The sequence below is a fragment of the Euprymna scolopes genome, chromosome 2 (genome assembly GCF_053919585.1).
Source record: "Euprymna scolopes isolate OS-2025 chromosome 2, ASM5391958v1, whole genome shotgun sequence".
NCBI lineage: Eukaryota > Metazoa > Mollusca > Cephalopoda > Sepiida > Sepiolidae > Euprymna > Euprymna scolopes.
The window spans coordinates 149726046-149742099 of NC_136483.1; the positions used below are offsets into that span (position 1 = coordinate 149726046).

The 16054-nt window shown below is 32.3% G+C and overlaps 1 protein-coding gene across 4 annotated transcripts in view; it reads right to left on the reverse strand.

Moving 5' to 3' along the window:
• Nucleotides 1-263: 263 nt before the first annotated feature.
• The window catches only part of LOC145297579 (vigilin-like), a 97933-nt gene continuing 82142 nt past the window's right edge, over nt 264-16054 (reverse strand). For all 4 annotated transcript variants that reach the window (XM_080143611.1, XM_080143621.1, XM_080143630.1 and 1 more), the window contains 4 exons: nt 12270-12509; nt 9673-9891; nt 2525-2743; nt 264-1262 (listed from right to left, as the gene is read on the reverse strand). In XM_080143611.1, the coding sequence (XP_079999737.1) occupies nt 1047-1262; nt 2525-2743; nt 9673-9891; nt 12270-12509 (894 nt within the window). In that variant the 3' untranslated portion in view covers nt 264-1046. The remainder of the gene's footprint in view (nt 1263-2524; nt 2744-9672; nt 9892-12269; nt 12510-16054) is intronic.

The window sequence follows — 16054 nt, forward strand, 5'->3', positions numbered from 1 at the left end:
AAAAAAAAAAAAAACTACTTAATGAAATTAAGTGAAATTTTTTTTCGGAGAACTTCGTTCCATAACAGATAGATACATGCAACATAAACTTTTTTCGATATTTTCATTTTTTAATGTCTTGATTAAACTGTACAAGTACCACACATTATATATATATATATATATATATATATCTGAAAGAGAAATGGAAGGAAGGATGCATTTGCTGGTCTGAGCCAGCCTGCCCAGTCACCGCATACAAATTATAGAAAGAAACTAGAGAAATCATTTGCATGTTTTATTTATAGAAAAGAGTTTATAAAAATTAAAACCTTTCCTGATCGTTTTCAATTAATTCTTAGCAACCTGAGTATATAGATCATGTCAAACACAAGCAGATATTCACATCTTTTAAACGGTTTTCCACCATCTTGGCGAAAACAGTCCAAAACATGCAAATAATACCTCATCGGAGAAATAGAGCGAAATAAAATAAGAAAACCTCTAAAAATATATTTTTTTAAAAATAAAAATATGAAAACTTTATTTTATCACTTTTGTCCGTCTGCAAACAAATCCTATTGCAGTTGAACAGATTCTTCAGAGAGAATGCAATTTGTTTTTTCTACATCTCCGGATTATAAGCAGAGAAACTCTCTACTAAAAGAAATTTGAAATGAACACAAGTTCCCACAGTATTCAAGAAGAGAAGGACAACTTGCAGACATAAACTGAATACCGGGTGCAGAAGATAATGAGATAAACTGGTGTTGAGCATGACTTGCAAAAATCATTAAAAGAAAAACTTTTTTTTTTTTTTCAAAAAAGACAATATAAACATGTCCCCTTTATTCTAAATTCTTGAACATAAGTATCTAGAAATAAAATAAAAATAATTTGAAAGATTAAAAAAAAAAATTGAGAAAATCTTGAAAATTAATCTTAATGAAGGAAATTGAGAGAGAGAGAGAGAGAGAGAGAGAGAGAGAGAGACAAAAGGTAAATATACTAATTTCAAGAAAAGAAAAAGCCTTTCAATGGCTTAAATGAATGTATGGGGACAGTGTCTATTTACGCTTAAGGGGACCCCAAGCCTGAGATGGCTTTGGGGTGACCACTGTTCCAAAAGAAGGGAACTCGTCTGTGCTGGCTGTATCAGGTACTTTATCCCAAGGGGCGTCCTTGACAAAGAAGCCCTTTGACTCTTTGGTGGCTCCATTTACTTCGGCACGAGGCGGGGATTTCAGATTATCCAGATATTCTTGGTCAATGACATCTTGCAACTGAAATACAACGAAAGAATCTATTATATAAAGCATAGTTGTGTGTTTGTGTGTCTGCTAACAACTTTTGTAATCTGCATCAAACCGGCATGAAACTGGTACCATCCCCAAAGTCAATGCCTTGGATGCATAATATGTGAAAATTAGAGGAAAAAAAAAAATTTCATTCTGTGGGGATCAACTGGATCATTTTTTAGGAGGAATGGGGTGTGGTGGTCAGTTTTTGCAAGTCACATGTGTATTAAACTAAAACTATGTTTAAAACGCTTATTTTGCAATGTTATAACATCAAAAGCATTTGCCCGTAAGTTTTTGCCTTCTCCTCCTCTTTCACAGTCAAGCCCGGCCATTGCTAAATTTTTTTTTTCAGTTGATGGGCACACTGCTATTTTGACTGAAAGAAAAGTTGTTTTGATTTACGGAAAGGGGAGAGGCAACATCGGGCACACACTTGCTAGTCTATTATATAAAGCACAGTCATCTGTGTGCATGTATGTCAGCCTAAAAATCTAAATATTTTCTTGTTCACCTCTGGATGAATATCTAAAATTTTTAAAAATATATTTATTCTTTGACCCTAAAAAAAAAAAAAAAGGGGATCTGTTTTCCATTTATTTGATGCATTAATTAAAGGGAAGTAACTGTTGAAGGGATTATTTCTCTTACAGTTAAATATCTCTTAAATATTCTATAAAATAGAGGAATGGGTGGGCAGAGAAGATGTTGGTTAGTTTGTTTAACCAGCATATTAACTTTCTTTAGGTCATTTATGGTTGTATATAATTTTTTTTTTTAATTTTTTAAATTCTGTTGTTGTTGAAGTTGATTGTTTTCAAATTTTTATTTATTTTGTTGTCTTCACGGATGCTTTCTAAATATAGATAAATAGGTTATAGTCAGCTAACAAAATTCCTAATTTTCTGTGGAGCGCTACTGGAAGCGACAAGGCAAATCAGGTCCTTCACTTTTATGTTTTCTTATATTTTATTTAAATAAATCGCTTCACAATAGAAATACTAAAGAACAATAAAAGTGAAGGAACTGATTTTCCTTGTCACCACTTCCGGTAGCACTCTGAAGAAAATTAGGAAGTACGTTAGCTGACTATAACCGATAAATATTGAACATGCTTAGAGTTGATAGACATGTATCAACACGTTAAAATAAGCAACTTAAACATGCATTTTATAAGTAGGTTTACGAAGCTACATAGTGTCGACTTTTTAGAAAAAAAAAAGTTTTAAAAAATTGGTTTAACTTACAAATTCTTCTTCAATAGCCATTAGATAATCCTTACAATCGAGACAGTCGTCTTCAGCACCAGTAATCGTTATGGTATCAGGATCATCGGTATCTGGACGAGGGAACCTGATGTCGACTTTATGATCCTCCATAAGGCGGCGAACTGTACGGCCCTTCAAGCCAATGATGCGGGGATGGACTCTATGGTCCACTTTCACTTCAATGGTTGACATGCTATCCTGAATAAAACAATTTTAAAAGTTGATTTAATATTAAACATATCAACAACCTTCCACTCTGTACCTGTTAAATATTTAACGCACACCTGCTTTGGACCTGAAATACTTCTTTTTATGAAATTGTTTGTTTGTTTGTTTGTTTGTTTTGTTTTACGGCATATCAACCACTTTGGGGTCATTTAATGCCGAAAGGTTCGTTATGTTGTGTTAAATATTGGTTTGTTCTTCTTAAGGTTTTTTTTTTTTTTTTTTTTTTGGGGGGGGGGGGTCTTTCCTTATATTTTTGAGTATATTTTAGTTTCTTTCAGAAAATTGATAATTTTTTGGGGATCAATCTTGTTTAATATTGTTTTCAGATTTTTTTCTTGGTAATACTTTGTTCGGATTTGTTCAAGGTCAATGCAGTTTGTCAGTATATGGTGTATTGTGTAGGGTTCTTGACACGTTATACAGTTTGGTGTCTCCTCCCCTTTTAGTAGATGTGAGTGGGTGATGTGAGTGTGACCTATTCGCAGTCTGGTCATTACTACCTCTTCCTTTCTTGTTAACTTTTTGGTGTCTCTCGTTCCAATATTTGGTGTTATTTGGAATAGTTTGTTTTTGGTGCATGAGCTCCAGTTTTCTTGCCATTTTCTCTTCAAAAATGTGTTTATTTTAGTCTTTAGGTCTGTATAGGGGATTTTTCCACTTATGTGGTTTTGTTGCAGAGTTTCCTTTGCTGCCTTATCTGCTTGTTCATTCATGTATATGCCGATATGGCTTGGTATCCAGCAAAAGATAATGTTTTTTTTCATGGTTATGGCATCTATTTTGTTTAGCAATTTTGTAATGAGTGGGTTTGTCATTTTTTTTTCTTTTAGAGATATGAGTATTGAAAGTGAGTCAGTAAATATGATATATTTTTGATGGTCATCATTGGTTATTATATTCAGTGCCAAATCTATGGCTGTTGCTTCTGCGCTGAAAATAGAAGATTCGTTTGGGAGCCTTTTCTTTAGTTTTATTTTTTTGTGGATGGCTGCGCATCCTACTTTATCTCCATCTTTTGATCCGTCAGTGTAAATTTGTGTATATTCTTTGTATGTATTCTGGATGATAAGTAGTTCTTCATGGAAGGTTGATGGGTGGGTTTTCGTTTTGGGATATTTATTTAATTTTAATATTATGTGTGGTTGTTTGATCATCCAGGGTGGAGTTTTTGATTTGTTATATTTATGTATTTTTGTAATGTCCATTTGGGCTTCTGTGAGAAGGTTTTTTATCCGGAGGCTGTAGGGCTTGATATCTTCTTTCTTGTTGAAGAGATGTGTGTATTGTGGGTGAAGGGTACATTGATATGCAGGATTTGTTGGACTTGATACCAGCTTTAGGTAATATTGTAGCGCTAACTTCTGTCGTCTTAGAATCAGTGGAGGCTCGTGGGCCTCTATATAGAGGCTTTCTACTGGAGAGGTTCTAAATGCTCCCAAGGCTAATCTTAATCCTTGATGGTGGATTGTATTTAGTTCTTTTATGTAGGACTTCCTTGCTGCTCCATAGATGAAGCATCCATAGTCCATTTTAGATCTGATTAGAGTTTGGTATAATTTTAATAATGTGACTTTGTCTGCACCCCAATCGGTGTGTGCTAGGACTTTGATCAATTGCATTGTCTTTTGGCATTTTGCTTTTAAATATTTTATATGCGGTATAAAGTTCAATTTTTTATCAAATATAATACCTAAATATTTATGTTGGTCGGTAAGTGGGATGTTCTTGTTATCCAGTTTCAGGTTGGGGTCGTGGTGGAATTTTCGTAATTTGCAAAAGTGGATGCATTTAGTTTTTTCCTCTGAGAATGTAAATCCATTTTCTATGGCCCATTTGTTTATTTTATTCAGACAGAGTTGTAGTTTGCGTTCGGCTGTTTGTATATATTTAGATTGGTAGTATATAAGTAGGTCGTCCACGTATAGGGCATTTTCAATTCCTGGGTCTATGTTTTTTATGATATTGTTTATTTTAATGTTGAAGAGGGTGACAGACAGGATACTGCCTTGGGGGACTCCCATTTCTTGATCTTTTTGGACTGAATAAGTGTTGTCCATCCGTACTTGGAAGTTTCTATTTGTTAAGAAATTTCTGATAATTTCTGGCATTCTACCCCTAAGTCCTAGTTCATACAGGTCTTTTTGGATTCCGTATTTCCAAGCGGTGTCATACGCCTTTTGCATGTCAAAAAAAATTGCTATTAGATGTTCTTTTTTTGCAAATGCTTCTCTTATGCGTGTTTCCAGTTTTATTAAGTGATCGGTGGGGCTTCTATTTTTCCTGAAACCCGACTGGCTTTCTGTAATTAGATTTTTGCTTTCCAAGTACCAATTTAATCTTTCGTTAATCATTCTTTCAAAAGTTTTGCACAAACAACTAGTTAGTGCAATGGGTCGGTAGTTTGTTGGGTTTGTATGGTCTTTTTTTGGTTTGGGTATTGGGATTACTGTTGCCTGCTTCCAGTTTTTTGGAATGTTGTTAGTTATCCATATCTCATTGTAAATTTGTAATAAGTAGTCCAGTGATGGTTTTGGTAGTTTTTTGAGGAATTGATAATGGATCTCGTCGGGGCCGACTGCTGTATCGGGAGATTTGTTTATTGCCTCCTCTAGTTCTGCACTGTTGAATAATTGATTGTAGTTTTCTTCATTTTTTGATTTGAAGTTTATTTTTATTTTTTCTTCATTTTTCTTTATAGCTTGGAATTTTTTATTTTGGTTTTTTGATGATGAGTTCATTGAGAATTGTTCTGCTAATTTATTTGCGATATTTTGTTTGTCGGTAATCTTTGTGTTGTCGCATATAAGGTGTTTAATAGGGTTCTTTGTATTTTTTCCTGCTATTTTTCTGACCATCTCCCATACTTTTTTGGGTTTTGTGTTTTGATTAATTTTTGTTACATAATCTTTCCACGAGTTCCGTTTTGATTCTTTGATAGTTTTCCGTGCTTTGGCTTTGCTGTTTTTATAGGTGTCCAAATTTTCTTTCGTTGGACTGTTTTTAAATTTCCTTAGGTTTGCACGTCTGGCTCTTATAGCTTCTTTGCATTCTTTATTGTACCAGGGTTTGTTATATTTTGTAGTAGTGGAACTTTTTGGTATGTTCTCCTCGGCTATTGTGAGTAGGGTGTTGCTGAAATATGTGATGTGTTCTAAGTCAGGATTCGCTTCAGGTATTAATCTGTATTGACATGTATTTTGGAAATTTTCCCAATTTGCCTTTTGTAAATTCCAGCGGGGTGTTTTGTCTTCTGGCTTGGGATTCTCGTTTTCTATTATGATTGGGAAGTGGTCACTTCCGCATGCATCCTTATGTGTTCTCCAGCTATAATCCATGTATATAGTTGGGTCACATAGTGTTATATCGATTGCTGATAGGGTTCCCGTTGGTGGGTGCATATATGTATTCTCTTTGTTGTTGAGTAGGCATAGATCGTTTTGGTTAATTATTTTTTCTATGGTTTGGCCTCTTTTGTTGTTTTTTTTTACTGCCCCACCATATATTATGACTATTGAAGTCTCCCAACAGTAGAAAAGGTTTAGGTAGTTGTTTGATTATATTGTTTAATTCAGTTTCGTTTATTGTTTCATTTGGTGGTATATAGAGTGAGCATAGGGTTATTGTTTTGTGTAGTGTTGCAGTTATTGCAACAGCTTGCATATTTGTTTTTAAGTTCACTTTGCTGTGTGGAATGTTTTCGTTTATCAGTATTGATGATCCACCGGTGGCTTTGCATGATAATTTGTTTATGTGGTTGTATATTGAGTAGTGTTTTATGTTAATTTTGTCATTTTCTTTTAAGTGTGTTTCCTGTAGGCAAATTATTGCAGGACATAAGGATTTGATAAGTATTTGCATTTCTTCGATATTAATTTTTAATCCTCTTATGTTCCACTGTAGGATTTTGTTAGTCATGGTTTATATTTTCTTTTGGTTTTGGACTGTTGGTGTTTATGTCTACGTCCATAGTTTCGATGTTAGTTTGGGTGTTTCTTTTGGAAGTGGATGGTCTGTTTCTTGTTTCTGGTGAGAGGCTTTTTTTGGGTTTTGGTCTGGGACTTTTAGATTTACTTTGTCTTGACTGTCTTTTTTGGCTATCAGTTTCAACTAGTTCAAATTTATTTTCATTTTCAATTAATACTAATTCTGTTTTTTGTTTGTCATTTTGTTTTTGGGGGGTAGTTTTTTTGTTGTTCTGTTCTATTTCCATTTTTTCTGTTGTTGTGTGTTTATTTTTAACATCTGTTTTTGTCCTTGTTTGTGACTTGGATCTTTCACGTTTTGATAATTGAGGAGGTTTCATTTCTTTAGGGATTGATTCCTCAATATTGATGGAAGTTTTTCTGATTTCCTTTGTTTCGTTTTCTTTTATACTGGGTTGTTCGTTTCTGACTTTTATTTGGCTGTTGGAGTTTATTTTCAGTTCTGATAAAAAAGATTTTAATTCTTCAAGTATGTTCTTTAGTTCTTTTGCTAGGTTTGCAATTTCTGGAGCAAGGTTTAGTTCATTGTAGTTGTACATTTTGTTTGCTTGTTGGGTTATTGTGGCATATGAGTTTTTGGTGCGATTTGTGACTTCTTTGCGGGCTTCTTGGAAGGTTATATTTTTTTGATATTTGATTGTTATTATTTCCTTCTCTTGATTATATATTTTGCACTGTTTTGAGTGAGAGTGGTGCTCTTCTTGACAGTTTGTGCATTTGGTTTTATTTGGACAGTCTTCTTCATCGTGGTCTGGGTTTTTTTCACTGCAGTTTCCACATGTGAAGAATCTTAGACATTGGTCTTTATTATGTCCAAACTTTTGGCAGTTGTAGCATTGTAAAGGTTTTGGGATGTATTGTTCTATTTTCGTTCTTTCATAACCTATATTGATGGTCTCTGGTATTTGAGGATAATTGAATGTTAATATATAAGTGTTTGTATATATTACCTCTCCTTTTTTTTTAAATGTGATTCTTTTTACATCTGTGACCCCTTGGTTTTTTAGTTCTGTTTTGATTTCTTCTGTTGTGCAGACGGAGATTTCCTGGTTTTTTATGACTCCTTTGGAGTAGTTTAGTGTTTGGTGTGGATAAGCTTTGATGTTTGTTTCATGCAATTTTTGTAGTTGAAGTAGGGTTTTGGCCTGTTTTTTATTTAGTACTTCTACCAATATGGTACCATTCCTTAATTTTTTGACATTTTTAGGTGTTATTTTGCTTGATATTACCTTTTGGATAATGAAGGGTGACATTTTAGTTAACGGTATATTAGACGTTGCTTCTAGCACGATGAATCTTGGAAAGTTTGTATCTTCATTGTCGCTGTCAGAGTCAATTTCTGTGTGTGGTCTCTTGGATTTTTTGGTATTCATAATAATTTTTGAAAAATTCATCAGCCATGCTCCCCACCCTCCTCGGAGCCCCTTATGGGGAAGAACTATGAGGGGGTAAATCCCATTCGCCTCGGTTCTCCAGGGCTACATAGCTGGTATACTCAAACATGGGGAGGTTTCCAAGCATTCACAATATATGGTTATGCCCACCCAAGTATGGGATTTCCCTGTATTTTTATTATTCCTGATGGTTACCTTTTTCCCAGCTTGATTGACCCTTCAGCCATCGCTTATTAATTCAGTTTATTGTTTATGTTGAGTGTTAGTGTGTTTTTGTTTGGATTGTCTGAATTAGTGCTTGTCATGACCAACCGATTGATTGGATCGGGCCTATCCAACCTCCCGTCTAGCCTAGTAAGGGCCAAAGTGGTGTGTTGTAGTATCATGTTATTATTTCCTAGGCATGTTCCACTCAACCACCAGGATCCCGTTCTTAATGCATTACGGGTTGCCACCAACGGTCAACTGGTGGTCCCATTGAAGGATTTTTACCCTCTGCAGGGGGGCAGTTGGTATGTTCTATCGCCCTACCAACTAGGCAAAAAAAAAAAAAAAAAAAAAAAAAAAAAAAAAAAAAAAAAAAAAAAAAAAAAAAAGGTGAGGAGGTGAAGGAAAAAGAAAACGAGGGAGGGGAGGGGGAGGAGAATGTTGTTTTTGTTTTTGTTTTCGCAGAACATGACTAAGTTTTGCAAAAGGGAATAAAAAACAAAGACATCTATGTAGGTGCGTTTCATCTCAGGAAGTCAGTAGACAGCCTGATCTGGTAGCACCAGTTTTATGAAATTGAAATTAACAAAAAAAAATACATGACTAGGAGAGACTGTTGATTTGGGCAAGGTTGAGCCAATCTCTGATACAGCATCCTGAATCAGACTGCTTATACGACATGGTTTTTCAAAGTCAGACTTTGTAATCCCCACTAGTCTCATAATTCCATTGTCGACGATCACAGATTTGATACAGATTGTTTTATGGCATATCAACCCTTTTTGAATTATTTAATACGGACTCCATTTTCATTTTAGGATTTTTTTTTTTTTTTTTAAAGATATTTAATAGATTGCTTTGCATAAAAATCATATATACTTTAACTTCTTTTGCATTTGTATATTTTATACATAAACAGTCTGCAATTGATAAATTCTATTGATTTAGGTGTTCGTCTAGTTTATTGAGCTTCTAGATATTAGATTTGGGGTAAGAGGCAGTGATTATCTCAAACTAATAGTTATGATGGTTTAAAATTGTAAAGGATTCAATTAGACCACTCTACGTTCTAAAATTGTTTTATGATAGCCAATACTTTCCAATGTCTTTATAACACAAATTACCAATTACTTCAATCATTTCTGTGATCTTTAAAATAATCTTCCATTTCCAGCATGAATTTCTGGTGCCTCAAAAATGAGTGCATCTTATGGTGACCCTTCTTTTTTATTACAATTTGAAATGAAAACAAAAATCTGAGAAAACCTTTGGAGCGTGACGCTTTCGCCTGTATTCAATAAAAATGTCTACTTACCAATTCTTCAACAATCTTTAAGATTGCTTCTTTTGCTTTGGTAGCATTCGCTTCATAACCAACAATAGTGATTATGTTTTGGGCATCGCCTCTATCTGGGAACTGAATATTCACATCATGATCGGCACGTATCTTGGAAATAACGGCTCCTTTCCTGCCAATGATCTTGGGGTGGTAAGTTGGCTCCACCTCAATTTCAAGCTTGAAACTACGCAAGATCTGTATTAAAAAAGTTTTAAACACAAAATGAATGATTTCTTGGAATTTTTGTTTTGCCTATCTTCACTTTAAAAATAAAACTAAATATTGTATGCTGCCTGATTTTCTTATATTTCAAAGTAAATAAAAAAATTAACGGTTTTAAAATTTAAAAACAGAAACTGTTTGATTTTTTTTTTTTTTTTTTCATTAAAAACAAATTTTGTTACTTAGACATAGAAGGTACCGTGCCAAAGCCAAAATTTTATGTGTTTTTTGGCAAATAACGTAAACCACTGGGATATGCTGAAATGCTTAGAAAATGAAATTCGAGTAAGCAGACAACAGTTAGCAAATGCTGATAAAGTTGTCAAAATAAAAAAAAATGAAAAAAAAATCCAATAAATTTGTTGACATCTTTATGAAAGAGTGTTGGATAGACTTGGTAGGGACAGCTATCTCAACAGAATTGTGGAAGCAGAAGTTCAGACAAGATCCTTTTGTCTCCATATTGAACCAGATAGCTGAATATAACTATCAAGCACCAGCTTCCTTCCGCCTTCTCTACCAATTCTCTTTCTCCTTTGATGTTGTATACTCTTAAAGCTAAAGGCGGCTTATCAATGATGCCATCTACTACCTCCTTAAATATCACAGAAAAGCGACAATTAGACTCTTACGGTATCAAATTGTTAAGAGAAAATACAAAATAGTTACAAAACACCCTCCCCATGTTAAGAATGGCTTTTTAAATAATATTATTTCAGCACAGTACATTCTTTGCATAAGTACCAGAAATTTCAATAAAAAAAACCCCAAAAAACAACTTATCTCCCAAACAATTTCTGATCATTGTCTTATTTTTAATATTCTTACTAAAATTTGGACTAAAAAAAAAAAAATCATAAAAATTGAAAGTCTTTAACATTTGCTGTTATGTTTTAATTTTTTTCATTATCATTAAAAAAAAAAAAAAAAAAAAAAAAAAAAAAAAAATTTAAATATTCATTCTTGAAAATTACCATAGTTTAAGTGGTTTTTATTTCTTTTTTAAGTGGTTTTTATTTCTTTTTAAGAGGTTAATAACATTATTGAATTTGATTTTTTTTCTTCTCCATTAAGACATCATGTTTTATTTATTTGTTTATTTAGGTCAGCATTTTAAATGTGTCACACTCAAAACCCACTAACACTCCCAAATTGACCTTTGTCCTAAAATAACTGCCTCACCTTGCTTAACAGTACTATTTCAGCTGCTTTTGTCTACCCTGGTAAACAACTACCTCCATTCTCTATATTCACTACCTCCATTCCCTATATTTATGTTCGCAATAAACTCTTATGAAAGTGAATCCAGGTTTAGTCTTTCTATCCTGAAAATCACTCAGAAAGACTTGAGTAGATTTGATAAAGGAAGAGTGAAGAAAAAGGTACCCCAGCTTTGAAACTGGTGAACCTTTATTTTATTGGGCACTCAATTTTCAGTGGAAAACAGAAAATGTGTTTATAGTAAGATTTGTCATAAGGGACATTCATTTACATATGAGAAGAACAACTCCTTCAAGAATGACAAATTAAAGACGAGCATTTTAAGTTTTGACAGCTGAGCAAGAATGGTTCTTATGTAATTACATTTTCCTCATGTGAGATCGTTTCAACGACAAGCCTTCGAGTACAGGGTCAGCCCCAGATCACAGGTAGCTCTGATTTCATCAAAAGAGGACTACGCAAAATTAATCATTTCCAAATCAACCTATTATAATAAAGTCATATTTCTATCTGTTTGCTTATGCACAAAAGGTACACTATTTCACAAATAGATTTTTATACTGAAAACGAAATTCATGTATTCATATATATATATATATATATATTATTTATTTAAAAGGAATCAACATCCAAGAAGTTATCTCATTTGCATATTGCATTAAAGAAAATCTGTTTTAACAATTAGCTCTAAGTTTTTAATGGGACTTGGTAATAGAATTGTTTTAAGTATCCTATTTAGAAATATTATATAAAGTTGATTTATTTATTTTTAATTTACATTTATTTTTAGCATAACCAACATCAGCTATGTTTAAAAGCAGAAGTTTTCATTTAGCCTATAGGTTATTTCCCTTTAAGCTATGAGATTTTCTTCCGTTTGAATTTCACAGACGAAGATGACCGTTTTTTGCTTCCAAAAATCTAAAATATGGTCAACTTTGAGGATATTTGGTGTATCTTAAATAGTATGTGACTAAACCTTCCACCTGGCAATGTTTTTTTACCTGTCAACATCTGGTATATACAGCTAGTGATTATTTAAAATCTTAGTAAGATTACCAAGATAAAAAATGACATTGGATATTTGTAGTATTAGAGTCAATAGAAAATATATATTAAATAGAACTTACTTTATCTTGCTTTTCATTTTCCAATACAACGCATTTCTCTTCGAGAGCCACCTTAGCTCCTTGCACGTTGGAAGGTGGACCAGTTACCGCAATGATGTTGCTTTTATCTTCAGGAGGAGGAACGGTGATGCTCACCTCATGATCTTCCATCATCTTACGTACATCTTTTCCTTTTTGGCCAATAATAAAACGATGGAATTCAAATGGTACTTCCACTTCCACAGTAATCGGAACAAGGGCCTGAAGAGAAACAGAAATGGAGACGTATAACATTAGACATAAAATGGGTAATATTTAAAAACAAAAGAAAATCATTTATAAAAAAAATGAAAATTTTATCTGCCTTATCCAGGCAAATCAATTCGTGAAAAGGGATCGGCAAAAGGGCAGCATAAACAATACAAACTAGACCACATCGGTTCTACTCTCAAGAAAACAATGTTTAAGATAACATGCTTTGAACATTTTTTCCTCAGCTACCAGAATCCACTTATGTAAAAAGGAATTTATTAGATTTTAAAGACTCCAATAAATGAACTGAATGAAAGTGACAGTTTTGAGCATACATTGGTTACTTCCGGTTGACCTAAATACATTACAAACAAATAGATAATAAACCTCAGTTTTTGTTTTTTCATCACAAGCTAGAGTTTTAATATAGGAAAAAAATTCATATTTGTATTATTCAGACTACTGTTCTCATTTTGAGTGTCATTTTTTTTCACATTTCAGTCGATGTAACCTCTGACCTTCAGGTGTATTTTGTCAAACTCTGGAATCTTTCTGTTGAACTTGGGAATCTATGAAAATGAGACTGTAGATGAAAACAGTAGTCCAAGAATCCAAATAATACAAATAACAAATCCTCATCTCCAAAATTCAGAAACGTAGGAAAAGATTTATTTTGAGAAAGAAAGTGGTGGTGGTGGGGGGGAGATACTAAACATTTTTTGATGATTTTTTTTTATTCAAGAAAATGTTTTAAAAAGTGAATCTTTGTTTCTATTTGTCAAAATGGAAGATTCTATCTTCAGATTGTGCACTAGCAGTATCAGAATTTTGGGGGAATTTTTGACACCCCTAACAGAAAACTGCGATTAAAATATAGAAAACTCGTAATTTCTCTTTTTAAAGTGGGTTATTTATTTTCTTTATAGAATATGCTTCCAAAATAAACTATTTAAGTTGTTTAAAAAATAATAGAAATATTATTTTTCATTGTTTAAAAAACATTGTTTACAAAGTGCGTGCGTGCGTTCTGGGAAGCCATTTTGTTACGTAGTGAAATCAATTGATTTTTATGAGATGAATATTTTTCAATTTTTAAACTTTAAAAATCTATCAAAATTTTCCTATTCGTTCAATTGTTACGTTTTTTTCAGGGTGAATGTAAAATTTTATGCTCTTTCCGATAAACTAAATATAATATTTTAGACAAACGTTGTTTTATAAATTCACCCCCCCATTTTGGAATGTCTATGAGAATTTTAATAATTTATTTTGTTTGAAACGTTTTATATATCACAAATTGAAGATAAAACATGAATAAATAAAATACTCAAATTTAAAACAACAAAAAATATCGCTTATCTGGTAATTTACCGGTAAAGTCCAAAATTTAAATCCTTTTTTCGATAACCACGTTTTTTTTTTTTTTTTTTTTACGTGGAAGCTTAATTTTTGTTTAGAATGTGCCAGTAATTAATGGTCGATCAGTTTATATAATTATATTTAATTCCTGGTTTCCTTTTTTTCGATATAAAAAAAAAAAAGACGAATTCGGATAATGCAGATTTATAGTATAATAAAAAAAATATTCAGGTATTTCTTTAAGATATTAAAAAAAGAAAAATACCATTGCACATCTGCGTCATATCATAATTTGTGTTAATGAAAAAATGAAAACTATCAGATTTTATCTACGATAGCGTCAAGGCACAAAAATAAAAAACGGACAAGTTATCTCCCTTAAGTCAGGCAAAAACGTAACTGACTGCTATTCGCTACTGATATTACCCGACATTCAGCAATGTGGCCATAAAGTGGGTGCCCATTTGACGTCACATCATTATAGAAAAGTGACCCCCCACTTTGTGACCATTTGTAAAATTTTTTATCTTGGAAACTACTAGTTTTGTTTGCCGTATATATAAATGGTTAATTCCGTTTTCAGCGCCTCCGAAAACCTTTAAAAGTGGAAAATTTGAAGGAATATAATCCAATATCGAGATTATTAAGGTTTCTGAATTAGTGGGGGTTTTTTTTTACACTTATAGGCCTCCGTACATAAGTAAGAGATAATTTTTCACTTCCGGTGTCGTTACAAGTTGCTTTAAAGACACGCCGTCGTCGCCGTGTGTTGGAAAAATCCTTCCATTTAAAAATACATGGATTATAATACATAAATATGAATAAATTCTCATACAGGAAGATTAAAAGAAAGCATATCTTACTCATTAACCAGGTAAGTTCTTTATTTTGCCGTTAAAATAATTATCGTAAGATTCAAGTAATGTTATTGTTCGAATGTTAAGTGTCACTTAAGTGAAGAAATCGACGGAAAAATAAATAAAATTGTTTATTTCTCTATTAAAGCTTTTATGATATTAAAATTTGGTCTTTGCTCGTTTTATTGAAATAAAATTTACGGGTTTAAATTACGTTTTACTATTATTAAAATCTGATAGAAATATAGGTGTATATTCAAAATTGCGACTTCGCCTGAAAATGTCCCCAAAATTCTGATACTGCTAATTGTGCACATTTTAAATGTCCTTAATTTTCGTTTTCCAATTATTTCATTTTCTATGACTATTCAATTTATATTTAACTTATTAGAATTCAAATATATAAATTTTTAATTTAAAGAGTAATTATTTTATGTTTTAATATTTATATTATTTTTATACTCATTTTAACTTTTAGTATCGAAAATTTCCTTTCTATTAAAAAAAAAAAAAAAAAAAAAAAAAAATGACCCGGTATCAAATCTGCCCAAGAAGGGGGGGGGGGGCTAAGAGCTTGCTTTTTAATATAAGGAAAGATTTATTTTAAGAAAAAAAAAAAAAAAAAAAAAAAAAAAAAAAGGGAGAAATACTAAATTTTTTATGCTTTTTTTTTTTTTCTTTTTAAATGAAAAAATATATTTGTCTAGACAGAAGATTCTATTTTGGGTTGTGTACATTTTAAACATCCGTAACTTGTTTTCAAATTACTTCATTTTCTAAGATTATTCAATTTATATTTTACTTTCAATGTCTCAAGTGCATTTGATTTGGAGTTTTAAAATTATAGGCCATTCAAGTAATCTTCCATTTTGCTTCTCTACTAGAGTGGAGTTAAACTAAATAAGTTTATAAACGTTTTTCTGTAAGCAAAATAAATAAAACTAAAATTCAACTTTCTTTTTAACTAAAGCTCTTCTGAGTTGCTATCACAATATCTTTCTTTTCCTCTTTCAGTTAAGGAAAAATCCTTCGCACTGATGAGACAATTTTAACTTTTGTTTCAATCCAGAGTGCCCCATTTTGAGAGGAGTATGATTTTTGCTGCATGAAAACTAGATCTTAGAAATTTCTAAAAGAATACATTTTTCATCAGGAAAAAAAAAAAAAAGTTACAAACACTTGACCTCCCCACTTGAGCAGATTTGAGGTCATTTATTTTAAATTACAAATCAAATAATAACAAGTGAATTAGAGATGCTAAAATGCCCACAAAAATAATATAAACATTAAAAAGCAGGTGGGGGTGTCAGGTCATATTTTTTAGACTAAATAGTAGGA